The sequence below is a fragment of the Carcharhinus amblyrhynchos genome, chromosome 29, assembly GCF_965287045.1.
Source record: "Carcharhinus amblyrhynchos chromosome 29, sCarAmb.v2.hapA, whole genome shotgun sequence".
NCBI lineage: Eukaryota > Metazoa > Chordata > Chondrichthyes > Carcharhiniformes > Carcharhinidae > Carcharhinus > Carcharhinus amblyrhynchos.
In genome coordinates, this window is record NC_137352.1 from 20,780,136 (window position 1) to 20,804,528 (window position 24,393).

The 24,393-nt window shown below is 42.8% G+C and overlaps 1 protein-coding gene across 1 annotated transcript in view; it reads left to right on the forward strand.

Moving 5' to 3' along the window:
* The window catches only part of igsf9bb (immunoglobulin superfamily, member 9Bb), a 660,581-nt gene that overhangs the window by 390,298 nt on the left and 245,890 nt on the right, over positions 1-24,393 (forward strand). Inside the window, exon 4 of the mRNA XM_080214744.1 lies at positions 16,770-16,921. Within this exon, the coding sequence (XP_080070870.1) occupies positions 16,770-16,921 (152 nt within the window). The remainder of the gene's footprint in view (positions 1-16,769; positions 16,922-24,393) is intronic.

Below are 24,393 nucleotides of genomic sequence, written 5' to 3' on the forward strand. Positions count from 1 at the left end.
TGCCTGTTTCCACCACCTCCTTTGGCAGCGCGTTCTAGGCACCCACCCATCTGTGCGATAAACTTCCCCCACACATCTCCCTTAAACTTTCCCCCTCTCATCTTGAACCTGTGCCCCTTGTAATTGACACTTCCACCTTTGGAAAAAGCCTCTGACTAATCACCCTGCCTATGCCTTTCATAATTTTATAGATCTCTCAGGTCTCTCCTCAGCCTCTATCTTTCCAGTGAAAATATTCCTAGTTTATTCAAGTTCTCTTCATGGCCAATAATTTTGAGACCAGGCAACATCCTGGTGAACCTTCTTTGCGCTCTCTCCAAAGTTCCCATGTCCTTCTGATAATGTGGTGACCAGAACTGCACGCAATACTCCAAATGCAGCCTAACCAAGGTTTTATATAGCTGCAACATGATTTCCCAACTCCTGTACCCGGTGTCCTGGTTGATGAAGGCAAGCATTCTATATGCCTTCTTAATCACCTTGGCCACCTATGTTGCCACTTTTAGGAAACTGTGGACCTGCATGGCCAGATCCCTCTGTATATTAATGCTCCTAAGGGTTCTGCCATTTACAGTATAATTCATACCTAAATTTGATCCTCTAAAATGCATCACCTTGCACTTGTCCAAATTAAATTCCATCTGCCATTTCTGTGCGCAAATCTCCAACCTATCTATTTCCTGCTGTATCGTCTGACAATCCTCGACACTATTAGCAACTCCACCAATCTTCATGTCATCCACAAACTTATTAATCAGACCATCCACGTTTTCCTCCAGATCATTTATATAAACTACAAACAACAGAGGTTCCAGCACTGATCCCTGCGGAACACTGCTAGCTACAGATCTCCATTCTAGAAAAACACCCACCATTACTCTCTGTTTTGTATAACCAAGCCAGTTCTGTATCCATCTAGTCAGCTCACCCCGAATCCCATGTGATTTTAGATTTTCTTCACTTAGAGATTATGCTGTACACATTGTGGTAAAACAGTACCACGTAAAGTATATTCAGTTGTGTTGCTTAAAGCATGTTGTGCTGTACAGAGAGATTCTGCTGTGCTTTTACTGTTTGGCATGTGTTTTTTTTGTAAGGATTAATATCCTATCTTTATACATGTGTAAGCTTGACTTACGAATGCACAAAAGGAGGAATAATGGGCAGGTCGGTGATGGGATTACTGCAGTTCAATAATCTCCATAATGGCCTACCATCCTGTGTAAACAAACATTTTGATTCACAGATGAGCCAAAATTCCCAAAGACCAACTGATGAGCTTTGGCTTTCTCAGGATGAACAAACCTGTCTGCCAGGTGTCTTTACTGTGACCTTATCCCAGCATGTCAGCCCTACCAATCTGTTTCAGGTATTACATTTGCTGCCTTGCTACCTCAAATACTCCGTCCTAAATGTCCATTCCATCTCTCTCACTTTCATCTCCTCCTTACTCTCCACCTGGGACTGTAATTGCCACTTACTCTTTGTTTTGTCCTTGATGCCAGTGTCAAAGGCATGGTCACTTTGATATCCTCAGTGTGAGAGAAAGATGCCCAGAAAACATGGCTCCCTTTCCATCTGGAAATAAAGACTGAGAGAGCCCGGCATTGAACATGGGGTGAAAACTGGGGAGTCAGTTTTAAGTTAGTACACAGAGGGAGGAAGGGAGTCCGAAAGCAAAGGCAAATTGGGCCAGGTAGTTGGGAGTGAAATCATTAGGAGAGTGATGTGGAGGAGGCTAATTAGGCTAATTAAGAACATATAATCATGGGTTTAAAAAGACCAACACAATACTAACTTAACTGACATGGGGGGGCTAATTAGGCTAATAAAAAACACATAATCATGGGTTTCAGAACACAAACACAATATTAACATAACTGATGTAGGGGGACTAATTAGGCGAATAAAAACACATAATCATGGATTTAAGAACACTAACACAGTATTAATTTCAAAATAAATGATCTTGGATTATGGCGACAGCCTTGGCTTACATTCCCAAAGTTCAAGATCATTCATTCTAAAGTTAATATTGTGTTAGTGTTCTTAAACCCATGATTATGTGTTTTTATTAGCTTAATTAGCACCCCCCTACATCCAGGGAGGAAATGGGGGAATCGTGGTACAAGTGAGATGATGAAACTGGAGGTGGATGAGGTATAATTGGACATTCAGAAGATATCTTCAAGGGACTGGGTAAGGTAGCCCCTCCCAAATGGTGTAAACTCATATTCAGCGTGACTGATCCATGTGATTCATACTACAATGCTGCTGAACTAGGTGATCCATACTTCAGTGATAACGAACACTATTTTATAAAATGCTACAAAGACATTTTCTATTTTGTGCATTTCTTTCACACATTTGTAGAGTAAATGAGGGCACTTTGTTGAGCAACCTTCAACGCAACCAATAGCAAATTTTCAAGCATAATTGAACAAGATCAAATTTATTATCAGTCTGAGTGGATAGGGTCATTGTGATGCTCAATTAAGTGAATTATAATCACCTTTATTGGAACCAGAGGACTAATTTCATAGTTTGAGTTTTGTCACCATTTGGCCAGGGAGGGATTTTGGAATGAGTTCTATTGAAATGTTACCATCAAATAAAATGTTGCTCACAAGGGGGTTACGTTCACTGAACAAAAACGCTGTAAGGTATATAGTAAAGGAAGGCAGACCAGTTTGGGGGAACAGTGTTTCTTACAAGCCTTTTCAAGTTGGAACAAAGTAAGGCATTGGATTTTGCTATTAATAGCTGTGTGTATCTTCCTCAATTATTTCACCTGACTTTGGATGAAATAGCAGTGGAAATGGGAAAAGTTGGCTGGTGTCCAAGTTTAAGTGTTGTGAAACTGCCCTTGGACATCAAGCTGTCATTAAGTACCAAAAAAATTATAGGCTAGAATGTTACCCTCTTGAATGTCTCAGTCAAACCTGCCACCACCACATTTCCAGGCAGTGCTTTCAAGACCCAAACCACTGTGTGAAAAATGTTCTTTCTCGCATCGCATTTGCTTCTTTTGAAAATCACTTTCAATCTGACCGGCCAGCAACTCTCTAAGGTGAGACTTCCTCTAGAGGCAAAGGCCCAGCCTAATGCCAATCAACGCCCATTAGAGCGTAATATGCCATTGGAACTCTAAAGTTGTCAGGGACATGTTCCTGGTTGACTCTTTGCATGGTGGGAGCCAAGCCCCTGCCATCCTGTAGCTTCAGGTCATAGAAATTAGAGCATAGTGAAGAGCCATTTGACCATCACACCTGTGCCAGCTCTTTGCTAGGGCAACCCAAAATTAATCCCATTGCATCATTTTCTCCTCATAATCATGCTTCTCCCTCTGGTTCAAATATTGATCCAATTTTTCCTTAGAAGGAGCAATTATCTTCCTCAACCTTTGGTGAAGAATTCCATTCTTCAACATCCTTAGTTGCCAGGTTAGTTGAAAAACAACCACATTGCTGTGGTTCTGGAGTCACATACAAGGCAGACCAGGTAAGGATGGCAGATTCCCTTCCTGAAAGACATTGGTGAATTTGAACTCCTCATTCTCTCTTGACCCACATCCTTCAGCTCCAATCCTTGATTCCTCCCAAAAATAATGCTTCACGCTTGAACAGACTAAATTACATCGGTAGAAAATACTGGAAAATCTCAGCAGGCCTGATAGTATATGTGGGAAGAGAACAGAGCCAATGTTTCAAGTCTAGATGACCCTTTGTCATTCTCTCCTCACAGATGCTGTCAGATCTGCTGAGATTTTCCAACATTTTCTGTTGCTTTTCAGATTGCAGCATCCACAGTATTTTGCTTTTACTTTGCACTGGTATCCTTTATCCATTGTAATAATCTGTAATCTTCTCCCTGACGTCCATTGCTGCTTCACTGTATACCAAATACGTCATTGGCCACTTTTTAGATTCTTCTCAAGACAAAACGACGTATGTGTATTGATTATCAAAGTGGATCAGCAATGATTCCCAGATAATCCAAGCCCAACCCTTCTCCAATCCAATTTATTTCCTATCCATTAACTCAATTTTGAGATATCTTGCTGCATGTTGTCTTATACCATCAAGCTTAAACTTTGCTAATAAGCCAATCACCTTCTCAAATACTTTCTAAAATCATATATATTCCTTTCCCCTCATCCATTGAATCAATTATTTTTCAAAAGAACTGTAAAATTTCCGGTGTGATTAGTTTTTGATAAGTCCACACTTGTCTATCATGGAGTTATATGTGCATTCTTAAATGATCACTAATTTTATCTTTAATTGTAGATTTAACAAATGAATTTATTATTTTGGGCTTTTTGGAGGAACCTTAGCAATATGAATGATATGACAATCTGAATGCTAAGGGTCTAGGGAACACTTTCCCAAACAAATGTCTTCACTTGCAGGGCATTTACAGTATCCAGCAATAGCTTTGCAGTGCTGGGGGCATCAATCTTGCTACCTATCTACTTATGCCTAATATACCAGCAGCTCGCTACTTTACCTGCTATGGGAGCCTACTAGCCTATTGGCCAAATTAAGGCCCTCATCTCACCACTGGAATTTAGTTAGCGGTAGGAGACACTCACACCAAGCATCCGGATTGGCAGCTTTTACTGTACAGGCTTGTGGTAGACAAGAGGAACCATTGAAGGGCTTCCCCTACCAACTACTTCCACCCAAGTCTTCCTCCATCTCTAATTCCTGTCCCCCAGACCTCTGACATGTCTAAGCCAGCCTCCTATCCTCTTTGCCCCTCTCACTGGATTTCTTTAGCCTAAGGCCTCACTCATTTAACTTTGTCTCCAGCTCCGACTCTGGCATTTTGTGGTTAGGGACGTATTGCCGCCCCAGCAACGCCTGCTCTCCCCATTACCAGACAGCTGCCAGATCTTTGATTGGCCAGCAGCTCGCAGAACATAGAACATAGAACATTACAGCGCAGAACAGGCCCTTCGGCCCACGATGTTGCGCCGACCAGTTACAAAACAATGACCCACTAACCTAAACCAATCCCTTTTCGTCCATAAACCTATCCACGGATCTCTTAAATGCCCCCAAACTAGGCGCATTTACAACTGCAGCAGGCAGGGCATTCCAATCCCTCACCACCCTCTGGGTAAAGAACCTACCCCTGACATCCGTCCTATAACTACCCCCCCTTAATTTAAAGCCATAAAGCAGAGGCAAGACATCCACTCCAGATGGAGGTGGAAGTCCTGCCTGAAACACATGACTAATCTGATGGCCATTCGATCCCTGCGGGACAACTCGCCAGAGGAGAGGTGAGCTTTCCCCTGACTTTTTCACTCGGGAGGTGGGGATCTCAAAGCACCAAAATATTCAGCCCATTGTATAAATTCAAACTCTACTTTAGGAGTCTACTGGATAGAGTAAATGCCCAATGGGTGCACTTACTAAACAAGACACAAATAATTGTCAGTAATCAGTAATGTTTGCATCTTGTTATGTCACAAACCAAAATAAATAAATAAATATGAATCTTATAAATTTTAAAGATTCAAATTTAGTCATAATATGAAATATTTATGTGGAGCCTAGTTATGTCATGTAAGATATCATTCTTATATGTCCTGGTTGTAAGTGCTGGAACTAATCTCATTTGTTGGTTTTGGGAACTCTCAGTGACCATAACGTGGTTGCTAAGGAAACAGCTCTTCAGCAAGTGTAGCCAATGGATGAGAAGGAACAAAGAACTGGATTTGAACACGTCGGCTTTTCTGATATGCCCATGTGAATAACAGCATTAAATGGTGGATATAGTTGTATAAAACTGGTTTGTGATAGGTTTCAGTCTAGTTACGTTGATGCAGCATTGGCACCAGGCATCCCATAATTCTTTTCAGGATCAGTGAACTCTTGAATATCTAATTGTTGTTGGCGATTCTCTTCCATAGACGTTCTTCAGAGGAAGTCATTAGGTGGAATTTTCCAGTCCCGCCCACCACGGGAATCATGGCAGGTGGGACACGGACCATGAAAAGGCGCTGTGACCTTGGGTGGGATTTTCCATCTTGGGGCGAACGCGGCCAGAAAATTCTGCCCATTCAAGGCAAACATTTAATTGTACTTGAATAGGCAATGCTGGAAAATGTCAGCAGGTCTGGCAGCATCTGTATGGAAAGAAAGCAGAGTTAATGTACTGAGTCCTTTTGGCTTTCGTTAGAACTAAAGAGAGGGAGAATGGGTTAGATATTGGAGTGTAGCTGGGAGAGGTTGCAACAAAACGACGCAACTTTAAAGACAAAAGACAGAGGGTCTGGTGTGGGAGGCATTGCATTGAGGCAATCCCTGTATGGAATATTTGAATGAAGGGATTTAAGTTGGAGGAAGGTTGCAATCAAAAGCTGCCGAACTCAATGTTGACTGGGCTGCAACATGCCCCACAAGAAGACTGGTTATGTTATGAAGTGGAGGTTGATTCTCCCCTCTGAGAACTAACACCAAAACCTCCAAAGAGGAGTACCTCGCCTCGTAATCATAAAGTGAGTGTGAAGCAGTCCAATCTGCTCTTCAACAATCTTTAGAGGTTAAATCAAAATAACTCCCTGACACTCTGTCTAAAGTCAATAAGTAACAATTTGTTTATCTAACAGTGAACACATTAACTATACTATTAACAAACCAATTTCAGATCAATACAATCCCCAGTCATTAACAAAACAGAATTTAGTCACTCTCACAATTACAATCAGGTTTGGACATCTTCCAAAATATTCTGGGCCTTTTTCTGTTTGGAACTTCTGTCTTCTTTGGTGCCTTTGCTGTTGAGATAGTGCTTTCTCTTAAGACATAAGTGAGGCTATGAGAGCCAGCAGTTCTCTTTCTCTCTAGAGCTAAGAGCTGAACTAAGAGCTGTTAGTCTGGCAGGTGGCAGATCTCTGCTTTTGTCACACTGCCTCCCTTCTTATATACCTGTGATGACATATCAATATCCCCCACAATAGGATTGGTCCTAGGTTGCCAAAACCATCAGATTTAAATTTAATAGGTTCTTGGTGTCTAAGTGCCTAATTTAATTTGATTGGCTGAATTTTAAAAAATCAAAAAGCCTGGAAGCCTGTTGTCTTGGTAACACTGCTGCTTAGCCTTTCGATACAAATGTTCCATTTTGGATGTTTCATTTTGGGCACTCTATATGTACTTGCATTTTTTCTAAGTTACTGAGTGCAGAAAAAGCATCACGTTTTTTAAAAGGACAGTACAATGCTTTTTCTCTAGTGTTTTACAATTTTACAAACACCAACCTACAATTATTCTACTCAACTTCGCAACAGTTACCATCTTGAAAAGGAGAGAGGAACTTGTATTTCTTTTAATGTTCTTATAGAACAATGTTGACATTGCAAATACCAGCATCTAGAGATTTAATCCATGAACTTTGGTTTGATTGTAGCTTTTTTAGATTGGTATTTCATTTACAGTGGCAGAACAAGCTTTGCTGCTAATTAATTTTCACAAGTTCAGACACTGTGACAAGAATGCCAATTATTTTCTGCAGAATAGTTTATTTTAAGAGTTACTGATGATGAGATATGAACTTCCACCAACAAGTTTAATTTCCATTTCCATTTACTTGCAGTAAGATTTAAGAAAAACATTATTCATGTTGGTTGAAATAATTGTTCAAACGTTGCTTATTTTCCAAAGCAGATTGTGTTATAATTCAACATTGTAAAATTTAAGGTTATAAAACAAGTAGGAATATTGTTAGAATGTTTACTAATCCCAGATAAATTCAGAAATTACATTATGTGATATTAATGTGGCAAATACCTAAAGGCCCATATGAAACAGGAAGAGAATGTGGAGAAATTCAACAGGTCTGGTTGCATCTGATGGGATAAAAAAGAGTGAAAGGGTGAGATTTTCCAGCCTCGCTTGTCCTGAAACCGAAAAATCCCACCTGAGGTTGAAGGATATTTCCATGGTCCGTCTCTCGCCCACTCTGACTCCCTCAGCAAGCAAAATGGTAAAATTCCAGCCAAGGTGTTGGGTCCATCTCACTCTTTATCAGAAATAAATAGAGGCAGAAATGTTTTGGATATTAAACTGTAGCTGCGAGCGATTGCAACAAGATGTAGAAACATTAAGAACACAAAATAGATAGTCTGGTATGGAAGGGAGGGGGTGGGGTTATTGCATTGAGACAACAGGTGTATGGGATATTTACAAAAGGGGTTAAGATGGATAGGAAAGACCACAGTCTCAACACTGAATTCAACAACTTTAGATTGTGACAACAAAGGCAGATGTGCCTGAAATTTGGAAGTCTCACCTCCAATGTGGTGCTTCTCGTTTTTGCAGGTGCAGGATTGGGGCAGGGCATCTTTCGTCCTGTGTTATTTATGGGGCCATTTTAATCATAAGCTGATTCCACTGAAGTTGGATTTTGATAGGATGGGAATATGAGCCCAACAAGTACAGATTGGACCAGATAAGAAAAGGCCTGTATTGGTGGATTTGTGTGGATAACCAGGTATTCCTTTGAAGAGGAAGGTTCCCCTTTGAATATGGTCCCGGTTATCTTTGGGAGAGGTGAGGTGCTGTTTGTGGAGGGTCAAGTAACCTTAAATGTAGGCAGAAATGTGCATTTAAAAGTACACAGACAAGTCACTGTCAAGAGACTTGACAAAATCAATTACCAAACCTCTTGATAGCATCTGTTAAAGGAACCTGCCAAGACCGTGAGCAATACATGTCAAAGGGACTGTCAAAACATTCACAAGCACCTTTCAGAGGGACCGTCAAAGGGAGCTCTGGAGATGTCAACACATTTAAAAGTGCACACCTCAAATTTTTGAAAAAAAATCTGGAATATTTTTTAAAAATGCTTTCTCTGTTGACATTAGCCTGGGGACTCCATTGCTGGATTGATGCGACACAACTGATTCAATAACCATCTATTATCACAGTAGGGTGCTTTCCATTTCACAGTTTGATTGACAGCTACAAGCAGATATAATGGGACTAGAAACTCCAATGCTTATTATAAGACATTGTGCACCTGAATGAAATGTTTGTTATTCTGAGGCTTTATTTAGCTGAAGGAATGCAAATGTAGTAAATGGATTTTACGAAATGAGAGTGTACTCTGTAATAGTCACTTAGAACTTTATTTTATTGAACTTTATTTTATCTTATGTATGCATGGGTGCTGATGTCTGCCCAAGTGGATAGTAGGTGAGTTGGCATGCTAAATAAGGGCAAAGACTGATGAGTAGGGCAACATGGTTGAGACAAGTTGGCATTAGAGGGCCTATAAAAGGCCATGGAGGATGGGTACATGGCATGAAATGGCATGGGTTAGCATGGATTGGGAATATGTGACAGAGTGAGGACTGGAGGGAAGTTTTATGATTTGATTTAGCAAACCATAGAAAACTTACAGTGCAGAAAAAGGCCATTTGGCCCATTGAGTCTGCACAGACCACAATCCCACCCCAGGCAACCTCATCCCAGGTCCTATCCCCACAACCCCACATATTTACCCCACTAATCCCTCTACACATCCCTGAACATGAATGGGCAATTTAGTATAGCCAATCCACCTAACTTGCACATCTTTGGATTGTGGGAGGAAACCGGGAGCACCCAGAGGAAACCCACACAAACACAGAGAGAACGTGCAAACTCCACACAGACAGTGACCCAAGCTGGGAATCAAACCAAGGTCCCGGGAGCTGTGAGGCAGCTGTGCTAACCACTGTGCCACCATGCCAGCCACTTGATTTAATTTGTTTTATTATTGTCACATGTATTGTTATACAATTAAAAATATTGTTTCTTGTGTGTTTGCGACAGTTTTATTCTTCTTTTAAATTTCTGGACACAGTGCTGGAAATCCAAGGCACACCCTTCCATTCAGCCCTCATCTCATCTGGCCACTTCGTTTCTCTCAGGTCACCGACCCTGACTCCCATTCTAGCCATCAACCCAGGACCAAAAATCCAACATCCAGGCAGCCATTTCTAAAGGTTGGTTTCTCACAGTCAGGAATTCTCCTGTCCCTTCACGCCTGACCCTGGGTCTAATGTTTGGGCCTTTGTCTCACTGCTGTTTGAACCTGAGCTGAGCTTCCATGACCAAGAGTGCCTACTTCCACCTCCTTAAAGTTACCCATCTCTGCCTCTGCTTCAGTGAATCCATGACTGGAACCCTCTATGTCTTCTTTACCTGCCAACTATTCCAATGCCCGCCCACCCCCCCCCCCCCCCCCCCCCCCCCGAGCCCAGTCTCTTTACTTATTTCGTTAATAAATTTAGGCTGTCCAAAACTCTACTACCTGTCTCCTCATTCACATCAAGTTCCATTCATCTATGTGCTCAGTAACATACATAGGCTCTCAGTTTGCATGATAACAATTTTCACTTTAAAAATTTTTTTCTTGTTGTCAAACACCGCCCCCCCTCCCCCCACCCCCCCCCCCCCAACTCACGCTACACCCATGACTTTGCCCCTCTCTACCTCTGTAATCATTTAAAGTTTTAAAGTTTATTTATTAGTGTCGCAGTTAGGCATACATTAACAATGCAACGAAGTCACTGTGAAAATCCCCTAGTCGCCACACTCTGATGCCTGTTCGGGTACACTGAGGGAGAATTTAGCATGGTTAATGCACCTAACCAGTACTACTTTCAAACCAAAAGACAAAATACTGGAAAATCTCAGCATGTCTGGCAGCATCTGTAAGGGGAGGGAAGAGCTGACATTTCGAGTCTAGATGATCCTTTGTCAAAGCTAGAAAGCTCCAGTTTCCTCCCACAGTTCGAAGGAAACAGGAGTACTTGGAAGAAACTCACGCAGACATGGGGAGAATGTGCACATTCCATACAGACAGTGACCCAAACCAGGAATTGAACCCAGGTCCCTCGCACTGTGAGGCAGCAGTGCTAACCATCATGCCATTGTGCTGCAATCTCCTCCAGCTCCATAGCCCTCCAAGATCGTTATGCTGCTCCAATTCTGGTCTCTTTGGAATCTTTCTTGCTCCACCATTGGTGGCCTTGCTTTCGCCTGCCTTGACCCCAAGTTCTGGAATCCCTCTTTAAATCTCTCTGCCTCTCTACCCCTCAGCTTTGAGATATTCCTCTAAGGCTGTCTCTTTAACCAACCTTATCCTCCCACATTTTGTTGCACGGCTTGTCGGTGTTTATTTAAGGCTCTCGTGAAGTGCTTTGTGAAGTTCTTGAGATAATTCTTTGTGCAAAATAACTGCCACACCCTTTTACATAATAATAGTAGTCATTACAATGACTACTCCAGAGGAGAGCCGGTGGATGTGGCCTTTCTTGATTTTCAGAAGGCATTTGACAAGGTACCTCACAAGAGGTTATTGCAGAAGGTAAGGGGGCATGGAGTTGGGGGTAGGGTGTCAGCGTGGATAGAGGATTGGTTGTCAAATAGGAGGCAGAGAGTGGGGGTTAATGGGTGCTATTCGGATTGGCGGTTGGTGACTAGTGGAGTGCCCCAGGGATCGGTGCTGGGGCGTCAGCTATTTACCATTTATATAGATGATCTGGAGGAGGGAACCGAGTGTATGGTGTCAAAATTTGCTGATGACACCAAGATTGGTGGAACGGCAAATTGTGCGGAGGGTGTGGAGAGTCTGCAGAAGGATCTAGATAGGCTGGGCGAATGGGCCAGGAAATGGCAAATGGAATTTAATGTTGGTAAGTGCGAGGTGGTCCACTTTGGTAGGAATAATGGTAGGAAGGACTATTACTTACGTGGCGAAAAACTGCAGCAGGCGACGGTGCAGAGGGACCTCGGGGTCCTTGTGCATGAGTCGCAAAAACCCAGCCTGCAGGTGCAGCAGGTGGTCAGGAAGGCGAATGGGATGCTGGCCTTCATAGCGAGGGGGATTGAATATAAAAGTAGGGAGGTCTTGCTGCAGCTGTACAGGGCATTGGTGAGGCCGCAGCTGGAGTACTGTGTGCAGTTTTGGACGCCGTACTTACGCAAGGATATTTTGGCCTTGGAGGGAGTGCAGAGGAGGTTTACTAGGCTGATGCCGGAGTTGAGGGGGTTGAGCTATGAGGAGAGGCTGAATAAACTAGGCTTGTACTCGTTAGAGTTTAGAAGAATGAGGGGAGATCTCATTGAGACATATAAGATGATGAATGGGATGGATAGGATAGAGGTGGAGAGACTCTTCCCACACAGAAAGGACAGTAGGACTAGGGGGCACAGCCTCAAGATAAAGAGGGGGTGGTTTAGAACGGAGTTGAGGAGGAACTTCTTCACTCAAAGGGTGGTGAATCTCTGGAATTCTCTGCCCGTTGAAGTGGTGGAAGCTGCCTCGCTCAATATTTTTAAGACGCAGGTTGATGGGTTTTTGATAAGCGAGGGGATTAAGGGTTATGGGGAGAGGGTGGGAAAGTGGAATTGATCCACTTCAGATCAGCCATGATCTTATTGAATGGCGGGGCAGGCTCGAAGGGCTAGATGGCCTACTCCTGCTCCTATTTTCTTATGTTCTTACTCTTGTAGAAGTCATTTGTTGTGTAACGTGCTTCAAGATACCTCCAGGAGGTATGCAAAGAAATAGAAATAAGTTTGGTGAAACAGAACCGTATTAAACTTATCAAATACAAATAATGAGGATAGTCTCAAGGTAATTCTTGTATTTGATGAAAAGCTGAATTCTGTACTCAATTAAAACACTATATTTTAGTTTTCTGACAAAACCTGAGTTTGTTAAACAAAGCAACAATTTAGTCTGGTGTTCTGTTTTGTTCTTTTAATGATCCGCAAGAATGTTAAATAAGACTAGATTAACAGAATGGGGATTTCGCTCATCCCGAGACAGTAAAATCCCATCCGAGGCCAACAAACCTACTCATCGTCTGCCCCTCACCCGCTCTGATTCCTGTGATATGCGGGGCGATAAAATTCCAGCCATAATCTCAACAAGTATAATGGTTTATTGCAAAAGAGTAAATAACATGCAAGAAATACAAGCAATGAGTCTCATGGCCGTCTGCCCATCGGGGACCCCAGTAATGATGGCTGTTCTGGGCTCAAGTGGTCCTGGTACCATTCCAACCTACTCAGATTGAAGCACCCCTTTATTAATGTAGCACACACAAACAACTTCAGTTTGAGACTTGGTATAAACATATAGGCTTGGAAAGCAATATACAAAGATAACAGTAGCAAACCAACTTGACCTGTGATTACAGTGATGCTATCATATAAGAACATAAGGACATAAGAAATAGGAGCAGGAGTAGGCCATCTAGCCCTTCGAGCCTGCCCCGCCATTCAATAAGATCATGGCTGATCTGAAGTGGATCAATTCCACTTTCCCACTTTCTCCCCATAACCCTTAATTCCCTTGTCTATCAGAAACCTATCTACCCGTGACTTAAATATATTCAGCAAGGTAGCCTCTACCACTTCAACGGGCAAGAGAATTCCAGAGATTCACCACCCTTTGAGTGAAGAAGTTCCTCCTCAACTCCAATCTAAACTGTCCCCCCCTTATTTTGAGGCTATACCCTCTAATCCTGCTATCCTTTCTAAGCGGGAGGAATCTCTCTACCTCGACCCTATCTATCCCCTTCATTACCTTATGTCTCTATAAGATCCCCCCTCAGCCTTCTCATCTCCAACGAGTACAGACCCAGTCTATTCAATCTCTCTTCATAGGCTAACCCCCTCATCTCCGGTATCAGCCTAGTGAACCTTCTCTGCACTCCCTCCAAGGCCAGTATATCCTTGCGCAAGTGCGGCAACCAAAACTGCACACAGTATTCCAGCTGCGGCCTCACCAGTGCCCTGTACAGTTGCAGCAAGACCTCCCTGCTTTTATATTCTATCCCCCTCGCTATAAAGGCAAACATTCCATTTGCCTTCTTGATCACCTGCTGCACCTGCAGACTGAGTTTTTGGGATTTGTGCACAAGGACCCCCAGGCCCCTCTGCACTGTAGCATGTTGCAACTTTTCACCATTTAAATAATATTCCATCCTACTATTATTTTTTCCAAAGTGGATAACCTCACATTTGCCAACGTTGTACTCCATCTGCCAGGTCCTCGCCCACTCACTCAGCCTATCCAAATCTCTCTGCAGACTTTCCACGTCCTCCACGCAATTCGCTTTCCCACTCACCTTTGTGTCATCAGCAAACTTTGTTACCCTATACCCAGCCCCCTCCTCCAGATCGTCAATGTATGTGGTAAACAGTTGAGGCCCCAGCACCGATCCCTGCGGCACTTCACTAGTCACTAACTGCCAACCAGAAAAGCACCCATTTATTCCAACTCTGTTCTCCCTATGAGATAGCCAGTTAGGTAACTTTAGGGAGGGAAATCTGCGGTCCTTACCTGGTCTGGCCTACATGTGACTCCAGAACCACAGCAATGTGGTTGACTCTCAACTGTCTGGGCAACTAGGGATGGGCAATGAAATGTTGGCCAGCCATTGTCGCACATGTCCCATGAATGAATAAAAATAAATCTTTGGAGTGTCTGACCTGAATTATAACAATAGCAATTTTTACAAAAATAAATGTGCTTCACAGAGGATTATGAAATAAAATATGATACCGAGCCACTTTAGAAGATATTAGAGCAGTTGACCAAAGGGTTGGTCAAAGAGGCATGTTTTATAGTGCCTTAATGGAGATGAGGAAGGTAGAAAGGGAAAAAGGTCGGGGATGGAGGGGGAATTATAGAGTTTAGGACATAGCCATGGTGACCACTGGAGGAGCATTTAAAATTGTGGATGCTCAAGAGACCCAGAATTGAGGGAAACAGATTCTGGAAATTCCAGAGACGGCGAGGGATCAGATCATGGAGATATTTGAAAACAAAGATGTACTTTTTTACGGTTACATCACCTGGAGTGATGCACTAATTTCTCTTAATTTTAAACTCACCACAAATAGTCATTAAGTATATCAGTTATTAGTGTTACTGTGGGGGAAAAATACCCACTGTAGCTGAGATGTTATGAGACTACAATTGAGTTAATGTATTACTTAATGATGAATTATGTTCTGTCAAGTTTCATTAAGAATCAACCTATCTTTATGATAATCAACTTAACCTTTGATGGCATTGACCATACCCTGGCAATTCCAGCTTAATAAATAAAGTAATACATCTCCATGTCCATCTCAGTCTTTGATGCTACTGGCAAGAATAAGTGGGTGTTCCACACATTACTGCACCGTAACCCTGCAGTTGATTCATTTGCTTCGGTTAACAATCAATATCACTTAGACAGGGGTGTGAGAGACAATCCCAAGGTTAAGTAATTAAGCAGCATATTCAGGCATTTGAATATGCAGAACAAGCCATCATGTCCAGGTTGTGGGAGGACACTCCCAGGAGGACAGCGGATATGTTTTAGGGTTGTCCTCAAAGCACCCCTGAAGATGGCAAACGTACACTTTGGCTGATGGGAGACCCTGGCTTGTGACCAACCAAAATGGAAAAGGCTCTTTAGGGAAGGTACATCGAGAGACTTTGTTGGAAATGTACAAAGGCAAGGTCAGAGCATCAGAGGGAGCTGACAAAATCCCCAGTCAGCCCATCCACCCCATCCTTCAAGTAGCACTTGACCCACATGTGACAGAGACTGCAGATCACACATTGGACTTGTCAGCCATCAAACCAGAGTAGAAGCAACTCATCATCATTTCCAAAGGACTGCCTGAAATGTAATAGGAGAGAAGATTTATTTAAATATAGATGACATACTGCAGTGTCCAATATTGTGTTTCTTATATATTTCATGTGTTATTTACTGACGTAACTTGGAATGAGAGAAACTTTAATGAAGTAAGTTATGCCAAACCTAGATCTCCAACCTTTACAACATTCCCACCTCATGTATATAGCCACTGTGGGGAAAAGTGAAAGAAGGTGTTCGAGAGGCACCATCTAATCAAGAGCACTTTAATCAAGACTGTAAGAATATTGATCGCAATATGGTCTTAGATTATAGCTTTAAACTGCATGTTCAAATTCTCTGCACCCAGTTCAAGGTGCCAGAATAACTTAAACATCATACCAGGGCATTTAATTAAGTGCTCAGCAGATGAAATAATTGGCTCTACTGAGCCCTGTTGCTGGAAATGTTTTTCAAACCTTTCAATTAATAGATTTTCTAAGATCAATTTCAAATTCTATTCCCTACCGTTCCCGTTACTCATCCAACACAATCATCCCTGTTGCTAGTCTCACATAGATCAAAACCTAATCAATCCTTTCTCCCTTTTTCTGACTGAACTCTGTTGAAGTTAAGCAATGTGAAAGTTCTTGGCCTGACTGACACATTGGTTTGCACTGTTGCCTCACAGCCCCAAGGACCCGGGTTCGATTCCCAGCTTGGGTCACTGTTTGTGCGGAGTCTGCACATTCTCCACATGTCTGCCTGGGTTTCCTCCAGATGCTCTGGTTTCCTCCCACAGTCCAAAAGACATGCTGGTTAGGTGCATTGGCCGTGCTAAATTCTCCCTCGGTGTGCCCGAAAAGGCGACTCGAGAGATTTTCGCAGTAACTTCATTGCATTAAAGCCTACTTGTGACAGTGATAAATAAACTTCAAACATTTGCAACAGCTTGTAGAAATTAAATCAATGTTATCAAAAGGGTCATGATCCCTCTGTGGACTCCTATATATTTGCTGAAGTAATCGGTTGTAAAATACAAACTGGCATTTCTAATTATATAGTGCTTGCTCCTGATGCTGAGATGATTTTAAGTGGATTTATTTATCCTTCTCTTCAGCTCCCCCTACATTCACGGAAACACCTCTACCTTATGTGGAAGCCAAGGAAGGAAGTTCCATCACCCTCACATGCACGGCCTTTGGAAACCCGAAACCTGTTGTTAGCTGGCTGCGGGAGAAAGTACTGCTGGAGAACACTCGGAAATACACGGTAAGACTTCAAATGGAATGTGACAGCTGGTCACTTCTATTTCATATGTAAAAGTGTCTGCAATAAGCACCTTCACCGATTCCAATACCAATACCAATTCCTTCCTCGCCTCTAGTTACTTTGAGCTCCTTTGAAACTTCATTCATCTCCAATTACAAAGCCACTTTATTTCAACAGAGACAATGGGTCCAATTCAACATATCTGTTCCAGAACAGAATTACTGTTTGCTAATCTCATCCAGGCTGAAATGTATGAAGGTGGATAAATCTTCTTGGTCCTGACTAGTATATCCAAGAACAGTGCATGAGGCTAGAGAAGAAATTGTGGAAGCCCTGGTGGAGATATTTGCATCATTGTTAGCCACAAGTGAGGGACCCAGAAGACTGGAGGGTAGCAAATGTAATGCCCTTATTTAAGAAGGGCAGCAAAGAAAAACCTGGGAATTATAGATCGGTAAGCCTAACATTAGTGGTGGGTAAGTTACTAGAGAGGATTCTGAGGGATAAGATGTACAGGCATTTGGAAAGACAGGGTTTTGATTAGTAGTCAGCATGGCTTTGTGTATGGGAGACCATGCCTTACAAATTTGCCAGAGTTCTTTGATGAAGTGAACAGGAAAGTTGATAAGGGAAGGGCGGTAGATGTCATCTATATGGGCTTCAATAAGGTATTTGATAAAGTTCCACGTGGTAGGCTACTTTGAAAAGTTAGATTACATGGAATCCAGGGAGAGCTGGTAAATTGGATATACAATTGGCTTGATGGAAGGAAGAAGAGGGTAATGATGGAAGGATGCTTGATGGGCTGGAGGCCTGTGACTAGTGGTGTGCCTCAAGGGTCAATGCTGGGCCCATTGCTGTTTGTTATCTGTATCAACAACTTGGATGAGAGTGTACAAGGTATGATCAGTAAGTTTGCAGATGACACTAGAATAGGTGCTATTGTAGACATTGAGGAAGGTTATCAAAAATTGTAGTAGGATCTTGATTAGCTGGGGAAGTGGACCAAGAAATGGCAAATGGAGTTCAATACAGATAATATGAGATGCTGCATTTTGGAAAGTGAAATCAAGGTAGGACTTTCACTGTGAATGGTAGGACCTTAGGGAGTATCGTGGAACAGAGGGATCTTAGAGTTCAGGTGCACGGTTCTCTAAAGTGGACTCACAGGTAGATAGGGTAATGAAGAAGATTTTTGGCATCAGTCAGGGCATTGAGTATAGAAGTTGGGAAGTTGTGTTCAGTTGTACAGTTGGTAAGGCCACACCTGGAGCATTGTGTTCAGTTTTGGTCACCTTGCTACAGAAAAGATGTTATTAAACTGGAGAGACTGCAGAAGAGATTTACAAGGATATTGCCAAGACTCAAGGGACTGAGTTATAGAGAGAGAATGGACAGTCTAGGACTTTTTTCTTTGGAGTGTGGGAGACTGAGGAGTGATCGTGTAAAAATGTATAAGATCATGAAAGCCATGGAAAGGGTGAATTCATTCAGTCTTTTTCCGTGGTTGGGGAATTGAGAATTAGAGGGCATAGGTTTGTTAAGGAGGAAAGAATTAATGGGAACTTGAGAAGCAGCTTTTTTACACAGAGGGTTGTAGGTGTTAAAATAAGCTGCCGGAGGGAATGGTTGAGGCAGGGACATTAACAATGTTTAAAAGGCAATTGAGCAGATACATGGATAGGAAATGTTTAGAGGGATATGGGCCAAATGCAGGCAAATGGGGTTGGCTTAGATGAGCATTTTGGTCAGCATGGACCAGTTTGGACCAAAGGGCCTGTCTCTGTTCCATAGATTCTATGATTCTAGATCATGGCTGGCCTGTGGCCTAAATCCATATACTTTGACCCATATCCCTTAATATATTTACTTAATAAAAAGTTATCTATCTCAGATTTAAAGATAGCATCAACTGCCATTTGTGGAAGAGAGTTCCAAGCTTCAATCACCCTTTGTGTGTAGAAGTGCTTCCTCACATCTCACCTGAATGGTCTGGCCCTAATTTTTAGACTGATTCCAGGGGGAAAGATTGTGTATTGTACAATGCTCTGTGGCATAGTACATGATCACTCAAACAACCAGGCAACAGTGTCAGGCAACAGAGGGTGAATTCATGGAGTCCTTGTAAAATTGAAGTCAACATTAATCAGGAGGATACCTCTCCACGGGCTTGCGTCATACCCAGAACTAATGAAGATGGTTGTGATGGTGGTAGGCCAGTCATCTCAACCGCAGGACATCACTGCAGGTTCCCCAGGATTGTGTTCTTTCCACAGCCACCTTCAGCTGCTGCATCAGTGACCTACCATCCAACGTAAGGGCAGATGTCAGGATGTTTTCCGCTACTTGCAGTGTTCAATTACAATAACAACTTTTTAGTTACTGAAATAGTCTGTGTTGCATATAGGAAAATCTGGACAATATAAACACAAGTAACATTCTCGTCACACAAGTGCCATACAATGACCACCTCCGAGAAGAGTTTAACCCTTCTTCCCTTGACAGTCAACTGTCTTACCATCTTTGAATTCCCCAACCGGGATTGTAATCATTGACGAAAACTTAACTGAACCAGACACATAAATACTGTGGCTAGAAGAGTTGGTCAAAGGTTGAAAATATTTGCAGCAAGTAAAACTCACCAGCTAACACCCCAAAGTCTCTCTACAATGCACAGGTCAGGAGTGTGGTGGAGTACATTCTACTTGCCTGGATGAGTGCAGCCCCAACAATACATTCACCATAAAGCAGCCTGCTTGATTGGCACCCTATCCACCCCTTAAATATGTGTTGTACAATACGTGATCTTTCCCCCTGGAATCAGTCTAACAATTAGGGCCAGACTACTCAGTCTAGCTGTGAGGAAGCACTCCTACACACAAAGGGCGATCGAAGCTTGGAACTCTCTTCCACAAATGGCAGTTGATGCTTACTTTAAGTCTGAGATAGATAATTTTTTGTTAAGATATTAAGGGATATGGGTCAAAGTAAATGGATTTAGGCAACAGACCAGCCATGATCTAGAATCATTGAATCTATGGCACAGTGACAGGCCCTTTGGCCCAAATTGGCTGGTACAGAGGTCAGCACTCCATATTATGGCTGTAGAATTTGCTAACTACAAAATGCAACAATCTATCACAGCTTCTATAACAGCAACTTCCAAACCCACAACCTCTACCGCCTAGTAGAACGAGCACAGCATTTCAACACTATCACTTGCATACTGTCCCCCATGTCAAGCACCATGGGGAGATATCTTATTATCACACCCCACCAAGTTGTGGGGGTCAATCAGTCGAAGTGGATGGGGTGCAGGGAGTGTAATTGGCCATGGGCCACCTCAGCAGCTGGTGGGGGGCCTGTTTTAGGCCATGGAGGCTGACTGAGAGAGGCAGATGGTGAGTGATAGACCTGCACATGCACAATCACCCTCTGCTGCTCTCAGCCAGCGTTCAGCTGTCTTAAGTCCTGCCTCCTCCCCCTACAGGTGAGAAACAGTTTTTGAGGGTTTTTTTCATGCATTGAGTGCGTAAGATTGCAGATTTGGATTCTCCCCAAAAACTAATCAGAAATTCCCCCATTTTCATGCTCATCTTGGACTTCGAATTCTTTTCATCATACCACCCCCATGGAAATATATCACAGATCAGCAAACCCAACAGCCCAAACCCAAACACATTAATGTTGGGTGTAAGTGGGGAGCCATCAAGTAATGTTCCTGGTAAGGAAGGCTTTCTAGAAAAAATGATTATTGGGTCAGGCTATGAGTAGTACATATTCCTTCACTTTTGAATACATCTCTATGCCATGTGGCTGCTGAGCCTCTGATCTCCTGCCTCCCCTATTTTACAAGGCAGCAGCACATCCAGTCATTGCCCACATCTGCCTTCTAAGGATTGTTCTCAGGAGTTAACTCCTGCTCCCTGGGCGCATTCAGCATGACCAAGTGGACATTAAACTCGTCTCAAACCCAATGAAGTGATTGCACTTGAAGATAGCATTGCATCAACCTTGCAGATGTCATGCAGGGGGCTAGGAACCAGAAATGTGTTCCCAACATTGTGTTCCCAACGCTGGATTGAGAATGGAGTTCGTAATCTTTCAGAGCAGGATTCACCCTCACCTCCACAGGTGTGTTTCCCAGCAGCAGAGGCAGTGCACCACTTCTGGCAGCAGAATCTTTTGGTCCCACCAATGACAAGAGGTTTGCATTGTTCGCAGGCCACACCACCAGGGACCTACTATGGGCAGTCAACCTCGACGAGTCTGGAAGATCCCATCAAGTGCGGAAGGGTTGGAAAACTTAGCCCTCAGTATCATATAATGGGACAGTGACCTTATCAGTTCACTGAAATAGCAACATGAGCTCCTTTTACATTGGGGATGATTCTGGAATCAGCAGTAGAACTATAGAACACTACAGTACAGAAACAGGCCTTTTGGCCCTTCTTGACAGTGCTGAACCATTTTTCTGCCTAATCCCACTGACCTGCACCTCGACCGTATCCCTCCATATCCCTCTCATCCATGTACCTGTCCAAGTCTTTTTTAAATGTTAAAAGTGAGCCTGTGTTTACCACTTCATCTGGCAGCACATTCCACACTCCCATCACTCTCTGTGTGAAGAAACAATCCCTTAAATATTCCCTTTAAATTTTTCCCCCTTCACCCTTAACCCATGTCATCTAGTTTTTTTTCTCCCCTAGCCTCAGTGGAAAAAGCCTGCTTGTATTCATTCTATCTATACCCATCATCATTTTATACACCTCTATTAAATCTCCTCATTCTTCTACAGTCCAGGGAATAAAGTCCTAACCTATTCAACCTGTCTCTGTAACTCAGTTTCTCAAGTCCCGGCAACATCCTTGTAAACCTTCTCTGCGCTCTTTCAACCTTATTAATATCCTTCCTGTAATTAGGTGACCAAAATTGCACACAATACTCTAAATTCGGCCTCACCAGTGTCTTATACAACCTCATCATAAAATTGTAGCTCTTATACTCAATACTTTGATTTTTAAAGGCCAATGTTCCAAAAGCACTCTTTACGACCCTATCTACCTGTGACGCCACTTTTAGGGAATTATGTATCTGTATTGCCAGATCCCACTGTTCTACTACACTCTTCAGTGTCCTACCATTTACTTTGTATGTTCTACCTTGACTCGTCCTTCCAAATTACAATACCTTACACTTGTCTGCATTAAACTCCATCTGCCATCTTTTCACCCCATTTTTCTAGCTGGTCCAAATCCCTCTGCAAGCTTTGAAAACCTTCCTCACTGTCTACTATCCCTCCACTCTTTGTATCATCAGCAAATTTGCTGATTCAATTTATCACATTATCATCCAGATCATTGATATAGATGACAGACAGCAATGGACCCAGCACTGATCCCTGTGGCACACCACTAGTCACAGACCTCCACTCAGAGAAGCAATCCTCCACTACCACTCTCTGACTTCTTCCATTGAGCCAATGTCTAATCCAATTTACTACCTCTCCATGTATACCTAGCAACTGAACATTCCTAACTAACCTCCCATGCAGGACCTTATCAAAGGCCTTACTGAAGTCCATGAAGACAACATCCACTGCCTTCCCTTTGTCCATTTTCCTGCTAACCTCCTTGAAAAACTCTAATAAATTGGTTAAACATGACCGACCACGCACAAAGCCATGTTGACTCCCCCTAATAAGTCCCTATCCATCCAAGTATTTGTAGATCCTTTCTCTTCATACATACTCCTTCCAGTAATTTACCTACCACTGTCGTCAAACTTACCGGCCTATAATTTCCTGGATTACTTTTTGAGCCTTTGTTAACAACAGAACAACACGAGCTACCCTCCACTCATCTGGTACCTCACCCATGGATACCGACATTTTAAATATATCTGCCAGGGCCCCTGCAATTTCAACACTAGTCTCCTTCAAGATCCGAGGGAATACCCTGTCCGGTCCTGGGAATTTATCTACTCTATCTTATCTGTATCTTATCTAGTCTACTAGTATACTAGCACTAAGTCTGGACAGCACAAAGGACAGATTGATGTAGTCAGGTGACCTTGTATGCCCACTTACAGCTACCATAGGGATTTGAAAGCTTGAAGTCACCTCCAGCATTGGAGAGATGAACTGCGTTGTGGAACAAAAACAGAGATTTGTCATTGTGCAGCAGCTGACAATGTCAGATGATAATGCATGCACTGATGTTCTAAGAGGATAAGACTTGTCCCATTAGCTGTAACATGACACATTGCCTGCTGAGAAACTTTCTGCTAGATAAATGGGGGGAAAGGATAGAAAGGCTGAAAAAGAAAGCCATTTAATCTGTACCAGATTCACCATCATAAATCGCATTGCCTTTTGAGCTTCAACATAACTAACTTTTATTTCTTAAATTGTTTTATTGGATGGGATTGAAAAATAAAAAATAATTCAGGATAGTTCTTCCTGAAGCCAGGACATAAATCACTTATTCAAAAGCCTTCCCTTTCTTAACAAATGCAGTTTTTCATATTTGTTCGAGTTTTATATAAAATATCAATTTTTAAGCATTTATTCTACTAGGTCTTTTGGCTCAGAGTGTGTGTTAATCGTTAGAGGGATGTTCCTGTGTGCTGCTTGTTGTTAAGAACATAAGAACATAAGAAATAGGAGCAGGAGTAGGCCATCTAGCCCCTCGAGCCTGCCCCACCATTCAACAAGATCATGGCTGATCTGAAGTGGCTCAGTCCCACTTTCCCGCTTTCTCCCCATAACCCTTAATCCCCTTGCCTACCAAAAACCTATCTACCCGCGTCTTAAATATATTTAGCGAGGTAGCCTCCACCACTTCAACGGGCAGAGAATTCCAGAGATTCACTACCCTTTGAGTGAAGAAGTTCCTCCTCAACTCCGTTCTAAACTGCCCCCCCTCCTTATCTTGAGGCTGTACCCTCTAGTCCTGCTGTCCTTTCTGAGCGGAAAGAACCTCTCCACCTCTACCCTATCCATCCCTTTCATCATCATATACATCTCAATGAGATCTCCCCTCATCCTCCTAAACTCTAACGAGTACAAGCCCAGTCTATTCAGCCTCTCCTCATAGCTCAACCCCCTCAATTCCGGTTTCAGCCTAGTGAACCTCCTCTGCACTACCTCCAAGGCCAAAATATCCTTGCGCAGGTGCGGCTACCAAAACTGCACACAGTACTCCAGCTGCGGCCTCACCAATGCCCTATACAGCCGCAGCAAGACCTCCCTACTTTTATATTCAATCCCCCTCATTTGTAATGTTAAGGACAACTGGAGAGGGGGTGTGGGCACTGCACACATTTGCAGCCCTGGAAGATAACCTGACAAGATCTGTGCATTTGCTTAGAAGCAGAGAAGTTTAGAACAAAGAACAATGTTTTTGTTGGCTTTTCTGGTAAAGCAACCCAAAGTTAGTCCCTTTGGCCCATATTCTCACCACGGTCCTGTG